Source organism: Dreissena polymorpha, chromosome 5, assembly GCF_020536995.1.
Source record: "Dreissena polymorpha isolate Duluth1 chromosome 5, UMN_Dpol_1.0, whole genome shotgun sequence".
NCBI classification, from domain to species: domain Eukaryota; kingdom Metazoa; phylum Mollusca; class Bivalvia; order Myida; family Dreissenidae; genus Dreissena; species Dreissena polymorpha.
Window position 1 is genome coordinate 49349438 of NC_068359.1, and position 14518 is coordinate 49363955.

Consider the following 14518-nt stretch of genomic DNA (forward strand, 5'->3'; position numbering starts at 1 on the left):
AGAATCCAAGTGGTAATCGGTTAACAAAACATGACTCACCATAATAGGTGGACACCTGGACATGTTTTAACCATGAATATACATGTAATCTTATTAGCGATGGCACATGAGATTTTATCAGGTCAGTTTGTACACCACAAGTCTGGTTTGCATTATACCCTTGATTATAGAGCTAGATTTGTCATTGTCGGCTCAATACTTAACTGCAATGCATCCTTTAATGTGCCCCAGATACAGAAAATATAACAACACATACCAGACCAATTGAGACTGTACTACTACGCCAAAAATCTGATGTCGTAAAACGCTCTACAGTATTCGAAACAGACTTCTCTTCGAACAAAGCTTACCTCAACATCCTTTTTGGAGTATGAGTTTCAATAATATAGAGGTCATTTTACAAGATCTATAATGTTGCATTAGAGGATGGTAATTCGGGGCTTTTAATGACGCAAACTGAAATATTCATGACGTTTAAAAATAAATAAATTAAGGAGCGGGTTTTCCAATAGCAAAAAAGTACTCAAATAAATTTAATTATTCAAATATTCAGACATTTTTAGCTCGACTATTATATATGAAATATATATAGTGGAGCTATCCTACTCACCACAGTGTCGGCGTTCCCGTTAGCGTTAGCGTGCAAATGTTAAAGTTTGCGTACCACCCCAAATATTTTCAATGTCCCTTGACATATTGCTTTCATATTTTGCATACTTCTTTACCAACATGACCCCAACTTATAAACAAGAGCAGACAATTCTATCAAGCATTTTGTAATAATTATGGCCCTTTTTCCACTTAGAATATGCATATTATTGATAAATCTATGTTAAAGTTTGCGTACCACCCCAAATATTTTCAATGTCCCTTGACATATTGCTTTCATATTTTGCATACTTCTTTACCAACATGACCACAACCTATAAACAAGAGCAGACAACTGTATCAAACATTTTGTAAGAATTATGGCCCTTTTTTCACAAGAATATACATATTATTGATAAATCTTTGTTAAAGTTTGCGTACCACCTCAAATATTTTCAATGTCCCTTGACATATTGCTTTCATATTTTGCATTCTTCTTTACCAACATGACCCCAACCTATAAACAAGAGCAGACAACTGTATCAAGCATTTTGTAAGAATTATGGCCCTTTTTCACTAGAATATGCATATTATTGATAAATCTATGTTAAAGTTTGCGTACCACCTCAAATATTTTCAATGTCCCTTGACATATTGCTTTCATTATTTTTGCAAACTTTTTTACCAACATGACCCCAATCTATAAACAAGAGCAGACAACTGTATCAAGCATTTTGTAAGAATTATGGCCCTTTTTTTGTCTTAGTAACTGAATAGTTTGTTAAATTTTGTGTTAAGATCCACTTGACTTCAAAAGTATCAAAGCTGTTGCTTTCAAACTTCAAATATTTTCTTACTATCATGAGGGTACTGTACCTGCCAAGTTCAATTTGACCTTGACCTTTGAATGACCTTGACTTTGAAGGTCAAGAGTAAATTTTAGTTAAATTGCCATAACATCTTTATTTATGATCAGATTTTATTAATACTTTGACAAAACAACACTTACCTGAATACCGCAATGGATTCCACCCCACGCCCCAACCCAGAATCCCTGGCTCCCCTCCCCCCAATTTTTTTTTTCCCTTTTTATTTTTGAAAGATCATCTAATAAAAGACCATACCCCACATTATACCCCTCTCAACCCCCCCCCTACCCCCCCCCCCCAAAAAAAAAGATAATAATAATTGTTTTTTCCTTTTTTTTTCTTTTTTTTTTTTTAAAGATCGTCTAATAAATGACCACACCCCACATTAACCCCCCACCCACGCAATCAAAAAATAATATTTTTTTCTTTGAAACATGGTTAAAAAAATAATAAATATTTATTTACTTTATTTTTGAAGGACCGTCCAAACTTCCCACCCAAGCTACAATGTATTGCTATCAAACTTTAAATAAAATCTTATTAGTTTGTTTCATGTCTTTACAAGTGTTCAATAGATTGTGGAAAATATAGCTGAACTATTACCTTGACCTTATTGAATAATTTGAACAATTACCCCATGATGGCTTACGTTATACTGTCAAGCACTCGAATAGTCGAGCGCGCTGTCCTCTGACAGCTCTTGTTTCCGTTCCTACTAACTGAGCATGTCCTATTATTTGATCATTGAAATATATTTTTTTTTGTATATTCCTAATTCTAAGCAGAGATTTGAATAGCTTTTGAAAACTAGGATTCAATTGACCCCCTGGTTTGAACTTTTAGGGGTCAAATGAAATTTTCCATTTTCCAAGGTTAAAACACTGAAGTCTAGATATTTGATTGCTGAATATTTGTTGATTGCTCTGCAAATGTTTCCTTGTATAACTTGCTTGCTTAAGATTAACTAAGAAACAACATTAAGCTTAATATAAAATACATTTTATGTAATTTTCATGGCGACATTTGCATCAAAATGATGCAGTTTCAATAATTTGGAGAAGTCAAAAGTGACAAAATTGCAAAATGCTTGCATCAAAAAGTATGATTCTGCTGCAATTAAAATCCCTGTAAAAGCATATCTGAAAACTCTGTGTTCGATTGCCTCTCATCTTCTTTCTGTATAGAATTCAAGATTAAGTGATACGTGTTATTGTATAAGCTTCTTTCTTGGACTCTGTACTACTGTATATTCCCAGATTATAGAAGTCCATGTCTGTAAATTTCCAAGGAGAGATAATAACATCCCCTTCCTGGACAGCTTGTCACTCATCCTGTGCTTACCCATGTCCGATTTGACATGACCCACAAGTCTGAAATTGGTTTTCTGAAGCTTTATATTTATTGACCAAATTGTTATTTAAAAGTATCCTTATATTGGAAAGCTTATTGGCATGTAGTGTTGAAGCTTTGCTTTTTCTGGATCTTTTGTCAAGTCTGTTTGCCAAAAGTTTGTGGATAGCAGTCTCAATAGGGAAGTGTATTTTCATGCATACAAATGTGTGTGAAGCACTTTTGTCATGGGTATAGGTCACAATTAATGTTTAAAGGTCTGATTTGGCTATAAAACAGCATTTCCAGACTGTAACTTCAGCTGATTGCCTATGTCAGAGATCAATATCACACTTAATGTTTAAAGCTCTGATTTGGCTATTAAAAAACATTTCCAGAGTGTAACTTCAACTGATCCGCTATGTCATGGGTCAAGGTCACACTTAATGTTAAAAGGTCTGATTTAGCTATAAATCAGCATTTCCAGACTGTAACTTCAACTGATTCCCTATGTCAGAGGTCAAGGTCACACTTAATTATTAAAGGTCTTATTTGGCTATAAAACAGCATTTCCAGACTGACACTTCAACTGATTTCCTATTTCAGAGATCAAGGTCACACTTAATGTTTAAAGGTCTGATTTGGCTATAAAACAGCATTTCTAAACTGTAACTTGAACTGATTCCCCTTTATCAGAGGTCAAGGTCACACTTAATGTTTAAAGGTCTGATTTGGCTATAAAACAGCATTTCCAGACTGTAAATGAATTACAATTCTAACACGACGCGCGACTTGTTTTCTATAGACAAAGAAGGAAATCAAGTGTGGGTTATTCTGCAATAATATATGGGCAGAGCTTAATGTTTCGAAAATAGTTCCGAATAAATAAAATTGCAGTAAAATGCAAGTGCGAAAACCAGGTCCTGCTCTAAAAGAAATGTAATAAATGTAGCATGTATAGAAATGTAATGATACAACAAATTGTATATTTGGTGATAAGTGGCATAACCACGCCTACAAAGAATGTTATTTGTTAGGAAACGTAATTAAGAAAACATTTATAGCATGTGCTTCGCACTCGTGATTTAATTCCTACGCATCTATACTCCTTACTGTGGGTTATTCCACAACAAAACATGATAGAAAAATATTATTTCTTAAGCATAATCAACTTTGGGCTGGACTCGTACTTTTTCATATTTTCAGTTTGCTGCCAATAAATTTCTGTGAACTGGATCTGATGCATGTCGTCCCTGTGGATGAGGTGCCCACTATCTCCCCCAGGGTGGGGCACGAGATCTCCCCCATCCTCTCTTGCACAGTGCACGTGAGTGAGTCAGGCAGGGAGCAGTACAACCGGCTCATACAGATGGCGTATAACCACTACCGCCTCGCCTCCACAACAGTCACTGGCATACCCATGAAGGTGGGAACACGTTGAGTTTTGTTTATATTCAAATATTTTAATTTTCAATGGGCTATTCTCCCTCCTTCTCTGATGGAAGTAGGGCATCTCTCAGCTGCATGAATATGTGCATTTTAAGTATTGGTACCCAGCTATCCCAGGAAGTATTCGTAATTATATTGACCATGTACTTGCCACTGTTTCTTTAACCCTATTTGCATAGTGTGTGGTATCAATGGCAGGTCTGTTTTATTTCACTATTTAGAACTGTTGGGCTCTCTCTTTATTGATTTTGACATCTTTCTTTGTCTTCTGCCACAATGATAAGTTTGGTGTTGTGGCCAAGGCTAACTCCTTGCCTACATACAATGTAAAAGAAACAGTATATATTGTAAATAAATATAGTATTTAGATAGAAATATCTGATTTTTGTGTGAAATTATGTTCATAAATAAAACATTACAATTTACTTAAATGCAAGTATGACGTATGAATAATCAAACAGCAGAGAAATTTAAACACAAATAATTTGGGCCTGGCCCTGTGAAAAGGGGGTTTTATGCATGCACGTAAAGTGTTGTCCCAGATTAGCCTGTGCAATCCGAACAGGCTAATCAGGGACAACACTTTCTGCTTTTATGATATTTTTCATTTGAAGAAAGTCCCTTCTTATAAAAAATTTAGTTAAGGCGGAAAGTGTTGTCCCTGATTAGCCTGTGCGGACTGCACAAGGTTATCTGGGACGACACTTTACGCACATGCTTAAACCCCCTTTTCTTAGAGCACGGCCCATTTCTATTTGATTGCAGGAAGAGCAAAATGCAAGCTCCTCAGCTAACTATGATGTGGAATTACTACATCCTGCAGAAGCCCATGATGAAATTCTCAAATCTGGTATTTAACTGGGATAAGTTCCTTAGTTTGTCCTATAATGTAATGTTCAGGCAATGCTCTCAATAGAAATAGTCTTATTTTGTGAATGGACAATCAAAATGCTAATTGTATATAATTCATTAATATTGGTGCGTATTTTTGCACATTAGCTAATTAAAATATTTCTATTTCTGCAATTTTTCTTATTACAATACGAATCAATTTGTTATTTGAAATTTATTATTTGAATTATTTGAATTTCCTACTTTTGCTGTTTTCTGTGGCACAATTTAAAAACAAATAAACAACTATTGAAGACAATCAACTTTAAGAACTTCTTGCACCAATTGTCACACTTATTAAAATAGTATTGCAAGGAGATGTTTGGACATATTTAAAAGACTTTTTGTTATTTTCAGATTTCAACAAGATCGGCTCCAATTTTCTTTCAGGATCTGTGGAGGGTCTTATGATAGATTCGAAAGAGGGTCTACCAATAAGTACTATCACTTTGAAGTGGTGCACACCAAAGTCTAGTGTCCAAGGTATGATAAGATATATTCGAAAGAGGGTCTACCAATAAGTACTATCACTTTGAAGTGGTGCACACCAAAGTCTAGTGTCCAAGGTATCATAAGATATATTCGAAAGTGGGTCTACCAATAAGTACTATCACTTTGAAGTGGTGTACACCAAAGTCTAGTGTCCAAGGTATCATAAGATATATTCGAAAGTGGGTCTACCAATAAGTACCATCACTTTGAAGTGGTTCACACCAAAGTTTAGTGTCCAAGGTATCATAAGATATATTCAAAAGAGGGTCTACCAATAAGTATCAACACTTTGAAGTTGTGCACCCCAAAGTCTAGTATCAAAGGAATGGAAATATAGATTGGAAAGAGGGTCTACCAATAAATATGTACACTTTTAAGTTGTGCACCCCAAAGTCTAGTGTCCAAGGTATCGTGAGATAGATTCATATTCATTGTCTACCAATAAGTATGGACTCTTTAAAGTGCACCCCAAAGTCTACTGTCTAAGGTAACGTAAGTTAAAGTGCACCCCAAAGTCTACTGTCTAAGGTAACGTAAGATGTATTCAAAAGAGTCTGCCAATAAGTATTGACACTTTAAAGTGCATCCCAAAGGTAATGTCAAAGGTAATGTAAGATCAGATTTCTGAACAAAACTTGCAGAGAAATCATAACTTCCTTATGATTTCTCTGCAAGTTTTGTAGTTTTATATTACGTTATTCCTACTAAACGCATAAGAGTACATATTGTACTTTTAATATTTATGGATCTCCAAGCTGTGTGATGTGCCATATTTTCATTGTTCAGCTCAGCATCACCTTCAATACAATTTGGAACATCCTGCTTTCTGATCTTTTTCCTATAATACTTGCTTCTGGTCGACGGCATGTTATGCTCTGCAATAATACGTGACACTTTTGCACTCAGTATATTCTCCATATCACAGCTATGTTGCATATTGAAATTGGCATGGAATTCTGTTAAGACAATTTTGTTTTTATATAACATGTTTCCAGTGTCCCATGTTAAATAATTATACCCCTACAATCAAAGTTTAGGGGGGTATATAGGAGTGAAAATGTCTGTCGGTCTGCCGGTCTGTCTGACTGTCTTTCGGTCCGTATTAAGTGTCTGCTCTCTAATTCAAGTAGTTTTCATCCGATCTTCACCAAACTTGGTCAGAAGTTGTATCTAGATGATGTCTAGGTCGAGTTTGAATATGGGTCATGCCGGGTCAAAAACTAGGTCATGGGGTCACTTAGTGCGATTTTAACGTTGAGCATGCATGGTGTCCGCTGTCTTTTGTGAAGACAACATGCAAAATATTCTGTGTCAATGAGGCATGTGTGGGTATTAGTCACATCTGTGACAAAGCTTTAGTTTACGCAGATATTGCCTGCTGATCCTGAATACTGTATAGTTGAATTTGTGGGTTATATTAACGGTTTACAGTCAACTTGTACCTTGGTCCACTCGCACGTATTTTGGTCAACTCACACGGTGGTCAACTCATACCTTATTCAAACTTTTCATTTGGTAATGCTTTCTCGACTAGTAATTGATGCATGCACACAAATAAGAAACACATTTAGAGTTTAATTACTATTTTTTATGTCAATATTTGACAAAATTCCCACAAATAATTTTCACAAAATAGCACAGCTTTACACCATGTACACAATTATAGCAAACAAACATTGACATGGATTTATTTTTAATGTTTTTGAATCATGGACAAAACTTACATTATCACAAAACAAAGATGATTTTCTGTTTTAAACATGCTTATTCAAGTAAAAACTCATTAATTAAAATACCAATTAATTTTGTCGAATCTTGCAAGTCAATAAATTAAAGTGTGCTGTACTTGTAGACTGGATTTTTTGTTTAGAAGATACTTTTTTAATAGTTAAAGTCAATCTAAGCCGAAAGTGTCGTCCGTGATTAGCTTTTGCAGACTGAATAGGCAAATCTGGAACAACACTTTATACACATGCATGGAGCCCCGTTTTGGCTCATATTTATGCCCCCCTTCGAAGAAGAGGGGGTATATTGCTTTGCACATGTCGGTCGGTCGGTCGGTCGGTTGGTCGGTCTGTCGGTCGGTCCGTCCACCAGGTGGTTTCCGGATGATAACTCAAGAACACTTGGGGCTAGCATCATGAATCTTCATAGGTACATTGATCATGACTCGCAGATGACCCCTATTGATTTTGAGGTCACTAGGTCAAAGGTCAAGGTCACGTTGACCCGAAATAGTAAAATGGTTTCCGGATGATAACTCAAGAACGCTTAGGCCTAGGATCATGAAACTTAATAGGTAGATTGATTATGCCTCACAGTTGACCCCTATTGATTTTCAGGTCACTAGGTCAAAGGTCAAGGTCACAGTGACCCGAAATAGTAAAATGGTTTCCGGATGATAACTCAAGAACGCTTAGGCCTAGGATCATGAAACTTGATAGGTAGATTGATCATGACTCGCAGATGACCCCTATTGATTTTCAGGTCACTAGGTCAAAGGTCAAGGTCACAGTGACCCGAAATAGTAAAATGGTATCTGGATGATAACTCAAGAACGCTTATGCCTAGGATCATGAAACTTCGTAGGTAGATTGATAATGGCTGGCAGATGACCCCTATTGATTTTCAGGTCACTAGGTCAAAGGTCAAGGTCACAGTGACCCAAAATAGTAAAATGGTTTCCGGATGATAACTCAAGAACGCTTATGCCTAGGATCATGAAACTTGATAGGTAGATTGATGATGACTTGCAGTTGAACCCTATTGATTTTCAGGTCACTATATCAAAGGTCAAGGTCACAGTGACCTGAAATAGTAAAATGGTTTCCAGGTGATAACTCAAGAACGCTAATGGCTACGATCATGAAACTTCATAGGTACATTGATCATGACTCGCAGATAACCCCTATCGATTTTAAGGTCTATAGGTCAAAGGTCAAGGTCATGGTGACCCGAAATAGTAAAATGGTTTCCAGATAATAACTGAAGAACGCTTATTCCTAGGATCATGAAATTTGATAGGTAGATTGATCATGACTCGCAGATGACCTGACCCCTTTTTATTTTCAGGTCACTAGGTCAAAGGTCAAGGTCACGGTGACCCGAAATAGTAAAATGGTTTCCGGATGATAACTCAAGAACGCTTATGGCTAGGATCATGAAACTTCATAGGTACATTGATCATGACTGGCAGATGACCCCTATTGATTTTCAGGTCACTAGGTCAAAGGTCAAGGTCACAGTGACAAAAAACATATTCACACAATGGCTGTCACTACAACGGAAAGCCCATATGGGGGGCATGCATGTTTTACAAATAGCTCTTGTTTTGTTTAAGCCATCATTTTATCTGAGAGATATGCAATTGCCTTTATATGCCCTAATGTGAAGTCTCCTTTAACCCTTTACCATACTTATTTTGACGCATTTGTAGTCCCTTAAAAAGTAAATAAGTAAAAACCTAATTAATTGAAGACCTTTCTTTCTAAAGTCTCCTTTAATGCATCTAGAATTGTGTATTATTTTTACCCTTCTTGGTCTGGTGCTGTGATGTTTCAATACTGAGAGATTATATTGTAATTGGACACTGGCTCACTCAATCTGTCTGAAACACATAATCTTTGAAGCCAGCCACATTTCTCTGAAAGATTTTGTCTTCCAACATTGATCCATTGTCTGTCTGACCATGTTTGTTTATAAATTAACGATTACCATTGTTACCATAACTTTTATATATGGGCTATAAAAGTAATTAAATTGGTTGCATTATTAATATGATGAGCCATATTATTGTTTCCAAATTGAAAATATGAATGAGCTATATATCCCAGACATCCATTATCTTTATGTTTTTTTTTATGTTATTGTGTTATTGTTCAAATTGGAAAGAAAACCATTCTTTTTGGCATTTGGTCGTATGAGCATATTTCAATACTGTCATCATTTGTTTTTATGGTATACCTCTTTTGCTTAGACTATTCAAAGCTTGGGATAATTTTGTAGTGTATTGATATGTATTCTTGTTAACCCAATTCTGTAGTGTATTGATATGTATTCTTGTAAACCCAATTCTGTAGTGTATTGATATGTATTCTTGTTAACCCAATTCTGTAGTGTATTGATATGTATTCTTGTTAACCCAATTCTGTAGTGTATTGATATGTATTCTTGTTAACCCAATTCTGTAGTGTATTGATATGTATTCTTGTTAACCCAATTCTGTAGTGTATTGATATGTATTCTTGTTAACCCAATTCTGTAGTGTATTGATATGTATTCTTGTTAACCCAATTCTGTAGTGTATTGATATGTATTCTTGTTAACCCAATTCTGTAGTGTATTGATATGTATTCTTGTTAACCCAATTCTGTAGTGTATTGATATGTATTCTTGTTAACCCAATTCTGTAGTGTATTGATATGTATTCTTGTTAACCCAATTCTGTAGTGTATTGATATGTATTCTTGTTAACCCAATTCTGTAGTGTATTGATATGTATTCTAGTTAACCCAATTCTGTAGTGTATTGATATGTATTCTTGTTAACCCAATTCTGTAGTGTATTGATATGTATTCTAGTTAACCCAATTCTGTAGTGTATTGATATGTATTCTTGTTAACCCAATTCTGTAGTGTATTGATATGTATTCTTGTTAACCCAATTCTGTAGTGTATTGATATGTATTCTAGTTAACCCAATTCTGTAGTGTATTGATATGTATTCTTGTTAACCCTTTACCACTTAGATGCGTATTTTGACGCATTTGTTGTCTCTTAGAAAGTTATATTTAATTTAAGATCTTTCTTACTAGAGTCAAATGAAAACGGCTATGTACAAACAGCATAAAACTAGAACAGCCTGTGAGTAACTCTCAGTCTGTTCAGGTTTTATGCTGTTTGCTACTCACCAGTGTCTAAGGGTTGAAAATACAGCCTTAAAAACTTGAATCTAGTAAGAAAGTCTTTAATCAAATTAAACTTTTTAAAGGACTTCAAATGCGTCAAAATATGTATCTAAATGGTAAAGAGTGTGTCAAAATACGTATCTAAGTGGTTAATGGTGCATCAAAATATGTATCTAAGTGGTAAAGGGTGCGTAAAAATACATATCTAGTGGTAAAGGGTGCGTCAAAATACTTTTCTAAGTGGTAAAGGGTTAAGCCCAATGGTTCCATTATGAGTCTAAATTGTTCCTTTTTCATCATTTTTTTGTGAATTGTAAAAAAAGATTATGCCTATGACTAAAGTTGATGTTTATTTCTACTACAGACCTTCCGGCGTGCACAGGGGCCTACAGAATAACTCCAGTAGACGTAAACAGTCGACCCTCGTCCTGCCTAACGAACTTCTTGCTGAGTGGTATGTGAACATGGTGCTTAAACCTTTCCAGCATTTTGAGGTTTTTGTAGTCCCTTAAGAAATAAAATCAAAATATTCTTAATAGATTCAAGTTTTAAATGCTTCATATCATACCATAAGATATTGATGAGCAGTAAACTGCGTAAAACCTGAACAGCCTGTGAGTTACTGGCAGACTGAAGTGGTTTTATGCTGGTTGCATATAGCTGTTTTCACTTTGCTTCTGAGTGGAAAAGAATTAAATTAAAAATACACACTTTTGTGATAAAAAACTGCATGTTCTAACAGTAACAACATTTTAGGGTTGTAAAAAAGGTAGTGAATTTAATAACTGGACCGAAATTGTTTTATTGTAATTTGCCTGAGACATTGTATAAGGTCAGATCTTTTATATAAAAGTTTCCTGATAAAACAGTATCAGCATAAAAAGAAACAGATGCAAATATTCATTTATAATGATATTGATTATATAATTATATGAGGCAAAAAAACTCAACCCTTTTATGCCCCCCGGATCGAATGATTGGGGTTTATTGTTTTTGGCCTGTCTGTCTGTCATTGTCTGTCATTTCATGTGTGTGTCACAAAACTTTAACCTTGGTCATAAATTTTGCAATATTTAAGATAGCAACTTGATATTTGGCATGCATGTGTATCTAATGGAGCTGCACATTTTGTGTGGTGAAAGGTCAAGGTCATCCTTCGGGTTAAAGGTCAAATATATGGCGTAAAAGCGGTGCAGTAGGGGGCATTGTGTTTCACGAACACATCTTTTGTTTGTTCTGAAATAAAAAAACAACCAGTCTTACTATGTATTGTCAAGAACAGTAAAACTGACTTGTGACATGCAGAATAAAAAACACCTTAAGGTATACCATGTGTTGTGAATCAAGACAGAGAGTATAATTGAACGACCTTGGAAATTGTTTGTTTACATTATCGGCCCCCCCACCCCTCCCCCTCCGTCACATACACAATAACGCACACACAGTGCTGTTGTAAGAAAGTCTGAATACCTCATTGCATTAGTAGAAATACCGAGTCATACTGTTTTATGAGAAGAAGGTGCAGTAATGACTGTTACCTGGATGTTGACAAATCATATTTATTTTGTATTAACTGGAGTGCATACCTTTCATTCACTTGTCATAAATATTCACATGGAAATGTTGAAGTAATTACTTGATTGTCATTGCTGTTCTATCTGTAAACAGCTATAAGTAATTTGTAAACATAATAGCCTGCAATAATGCAATAACTTGGCTTAATGCGTGTGCATAAAGTTTTGTCCCAGATTAGCTTTCACAGTCAGCCCAGTTTTGTCCCAGATTAGCTTTCACAGTCAGCCCAGGCTTATCTGGGACAATTCTTTTTGCTTTTGTGGAATTTTATTTTAAATGAAGTCTCTTTGTAACGAACATCCTGGCTAGGCTGAAAGTCTAGTCCCTGATTTGCGTGTGCGGACTGCAGAGGCTAATCTGGGATGATACTTTAAGCACATGCATTAAGCCCCGTTTTCCCATAGGGCGGCGCATGAGTGTAATACAATATTAAATAGTAGCCGTGTCTCAACCTATCTGCTGACTCTGACATCACATAATTCAGCCATGGTTATTGCAAGCTTTGTTATTGTCAGAGTATCGTGCATGCTATTTTCTGAATTCTTACAATTATTATTGTTAATTTACAATTGTCAATCACATATGATGTTGGGTAAACACATAGATACCATGTTATCTTGTACAAAAACATACCTTGTTGCTGTTGTTGTTATGTATTTAGAATTCAAGAAGCTCACATGAGAATTCATTGTTCTTGAGTAAATATTGTTTATCTCATTTTTTGGTAAAATCTTATAATTTCTGCTTGCAAAAGATTACATCCTCTTTGAAAAAAATATTAAGAAAAGCTTTTAATGTCAAAAGACCTAATAGAAAGATACAATAGAAAAGTTGTGAACTTAAAGAATGTACTATAATTTTTTCTTTGAGAATTGTGAATATTGTGTTTATTATTGCATGTAGAGGCTATATGAATATTTATGGTTCCATTGAAACCCTAATGATGTACTCGAAAACCACAATCTTTGCTGCCATATCTATAGCTTGTAACATGATTTATTAGAAGTCTGCAGGGAGGCAAATCCCACTTTTAGGATTTAATTTACTTCTTTCAAATATTATTAGGAAATATTCTGCCACGTGCCCATTTGAGCTTCTTTTCATGGAGAACTGAAATGTCCTGTAAAATACCATGTTTTTTAGAAGTCCAATGTATTTTGGACAATGACGAATGGAGTGCAATATATGTATGTGAAGTCCCCAGAGAGAAATACAGTTTCATTATCTAGTTTGTCAAACATCTGTCTTGACAACATATTTCTCTATGGATACTGTACAGAAAATTGAACATGTTCTGTTTGATTCAATAAGATAATAAAGCAAATATCTCAGTAAAGCGTTTGTCATCTAGTCTGATGAATGTTTTCCTTCTTGATTTCGTAATGAGGTCACTGCACCAACATTTGTATGACCCCCACCCTCGTGAGGCAGAAGGCATTATGTGTACTTGTTCTCAGTTTGGTAAAATGATGTTTAAAAAAAAAATATAATAGATTTAAATAAAAAATACATTACGTTTAAACAAGCTTAATAACGCTGCTGACTAAAAAAAGTTGTTAATAATATTGGTTCATTAATTGATTATCATCATTTGAAATAGGTAAAATAATCAAGAGTTTGTGATCGAAGCTTTTCCTCGAAAATTTGGAAATATTTTAAGTACTATAACAGTGTTAATGTTTTGCTATTAAATATCACATTCCTCCGGAGAACCAGGGTTGAAACACTGGGGTAGGTATTATATTTATTCAACTTTTTTTCTGGCTTTGATGATTAGTTAAAAGTATCCAAAACTATAGATATGGTTGAAAACATATTTTAATCCTTTTTTTTTTAATACAAAAAATTGTAAACATATTTTAATACTTTTTTCAATACGAAAATATGTGAACGTTTAAGGCAGCTTACAAAGCAACCATGATGTTGCTCACTTAAATTAAATTAAAGTCACAGTGGGCACATTGAGTTTGTGCATTTTTCTTATATGGCTTATGTCAAAGAACATGTTTGTTTGTGGTCAGTAACTTTGTGAATTTTATTGGAAATCAAAATAAATTGGTACAAACAGTAATTAAATTAAAAGGATGTGTCACTGGCTTAAATAAAAATGCACTCAAGAACAATATTATATATTGTTAGTCAGCAGGTACAATATTAATTTAACTTAATGGTGTTGGTATTTGGTATATTGTTCATGTACAATATGTTTCTCTTTAAATTTATATTTAAAAACAAGAGCTGTTTTTGTGAAACACAATGCCCCCTAATGTGCCGCTTTGAAGCCGCACGGCAGCTATTTTAGAAAAAAATGACCTTTGACCTTGAAGGATGACCTAACCTTTCACCACACAAAATGTGCAGCTCCATGAGATACATATGCATGCCAAATATCAAGTTGCATCTTCAATATTGCAAAAGT

The 14518-nt window shown here is 34.9% G+C and overlaps 1 protein-coding gene across 18 annotated transcripts in view; it reads left to right on the top strand.

The window, feature by feature from the left end:
- Positions 1 to 14518, top strand: part of LOC127880711 (integrator complex subunit 13-like) — a 126958-nt gene that overhangs the window by 88477 nt on the left and 23963 nt on the right. For all 18 annotated transcript variants that reach the window (XM_052428055.1, XM_052428056.1, XM_052428068.1 and 15 more), the window contains 4 exons: positions 3993 to 4212; positions 5001 to 5085; positions 5484 to 5609; positions 10889 to 10978. In XM_052428055.1, the coding sequence (XP_052284015.1) occupies positions 3993 to 4212; positions 5001 to 5085; positions 5484 to 5609; positions 10889 to 10978 (521 nt within the window). The remainder of the gene's footprint in view (positions 1 to 3992; positions 4213 to 5000; positions 5086 to 5483; positions 5610 to 10888; positions 10979 to 14518) is intronic.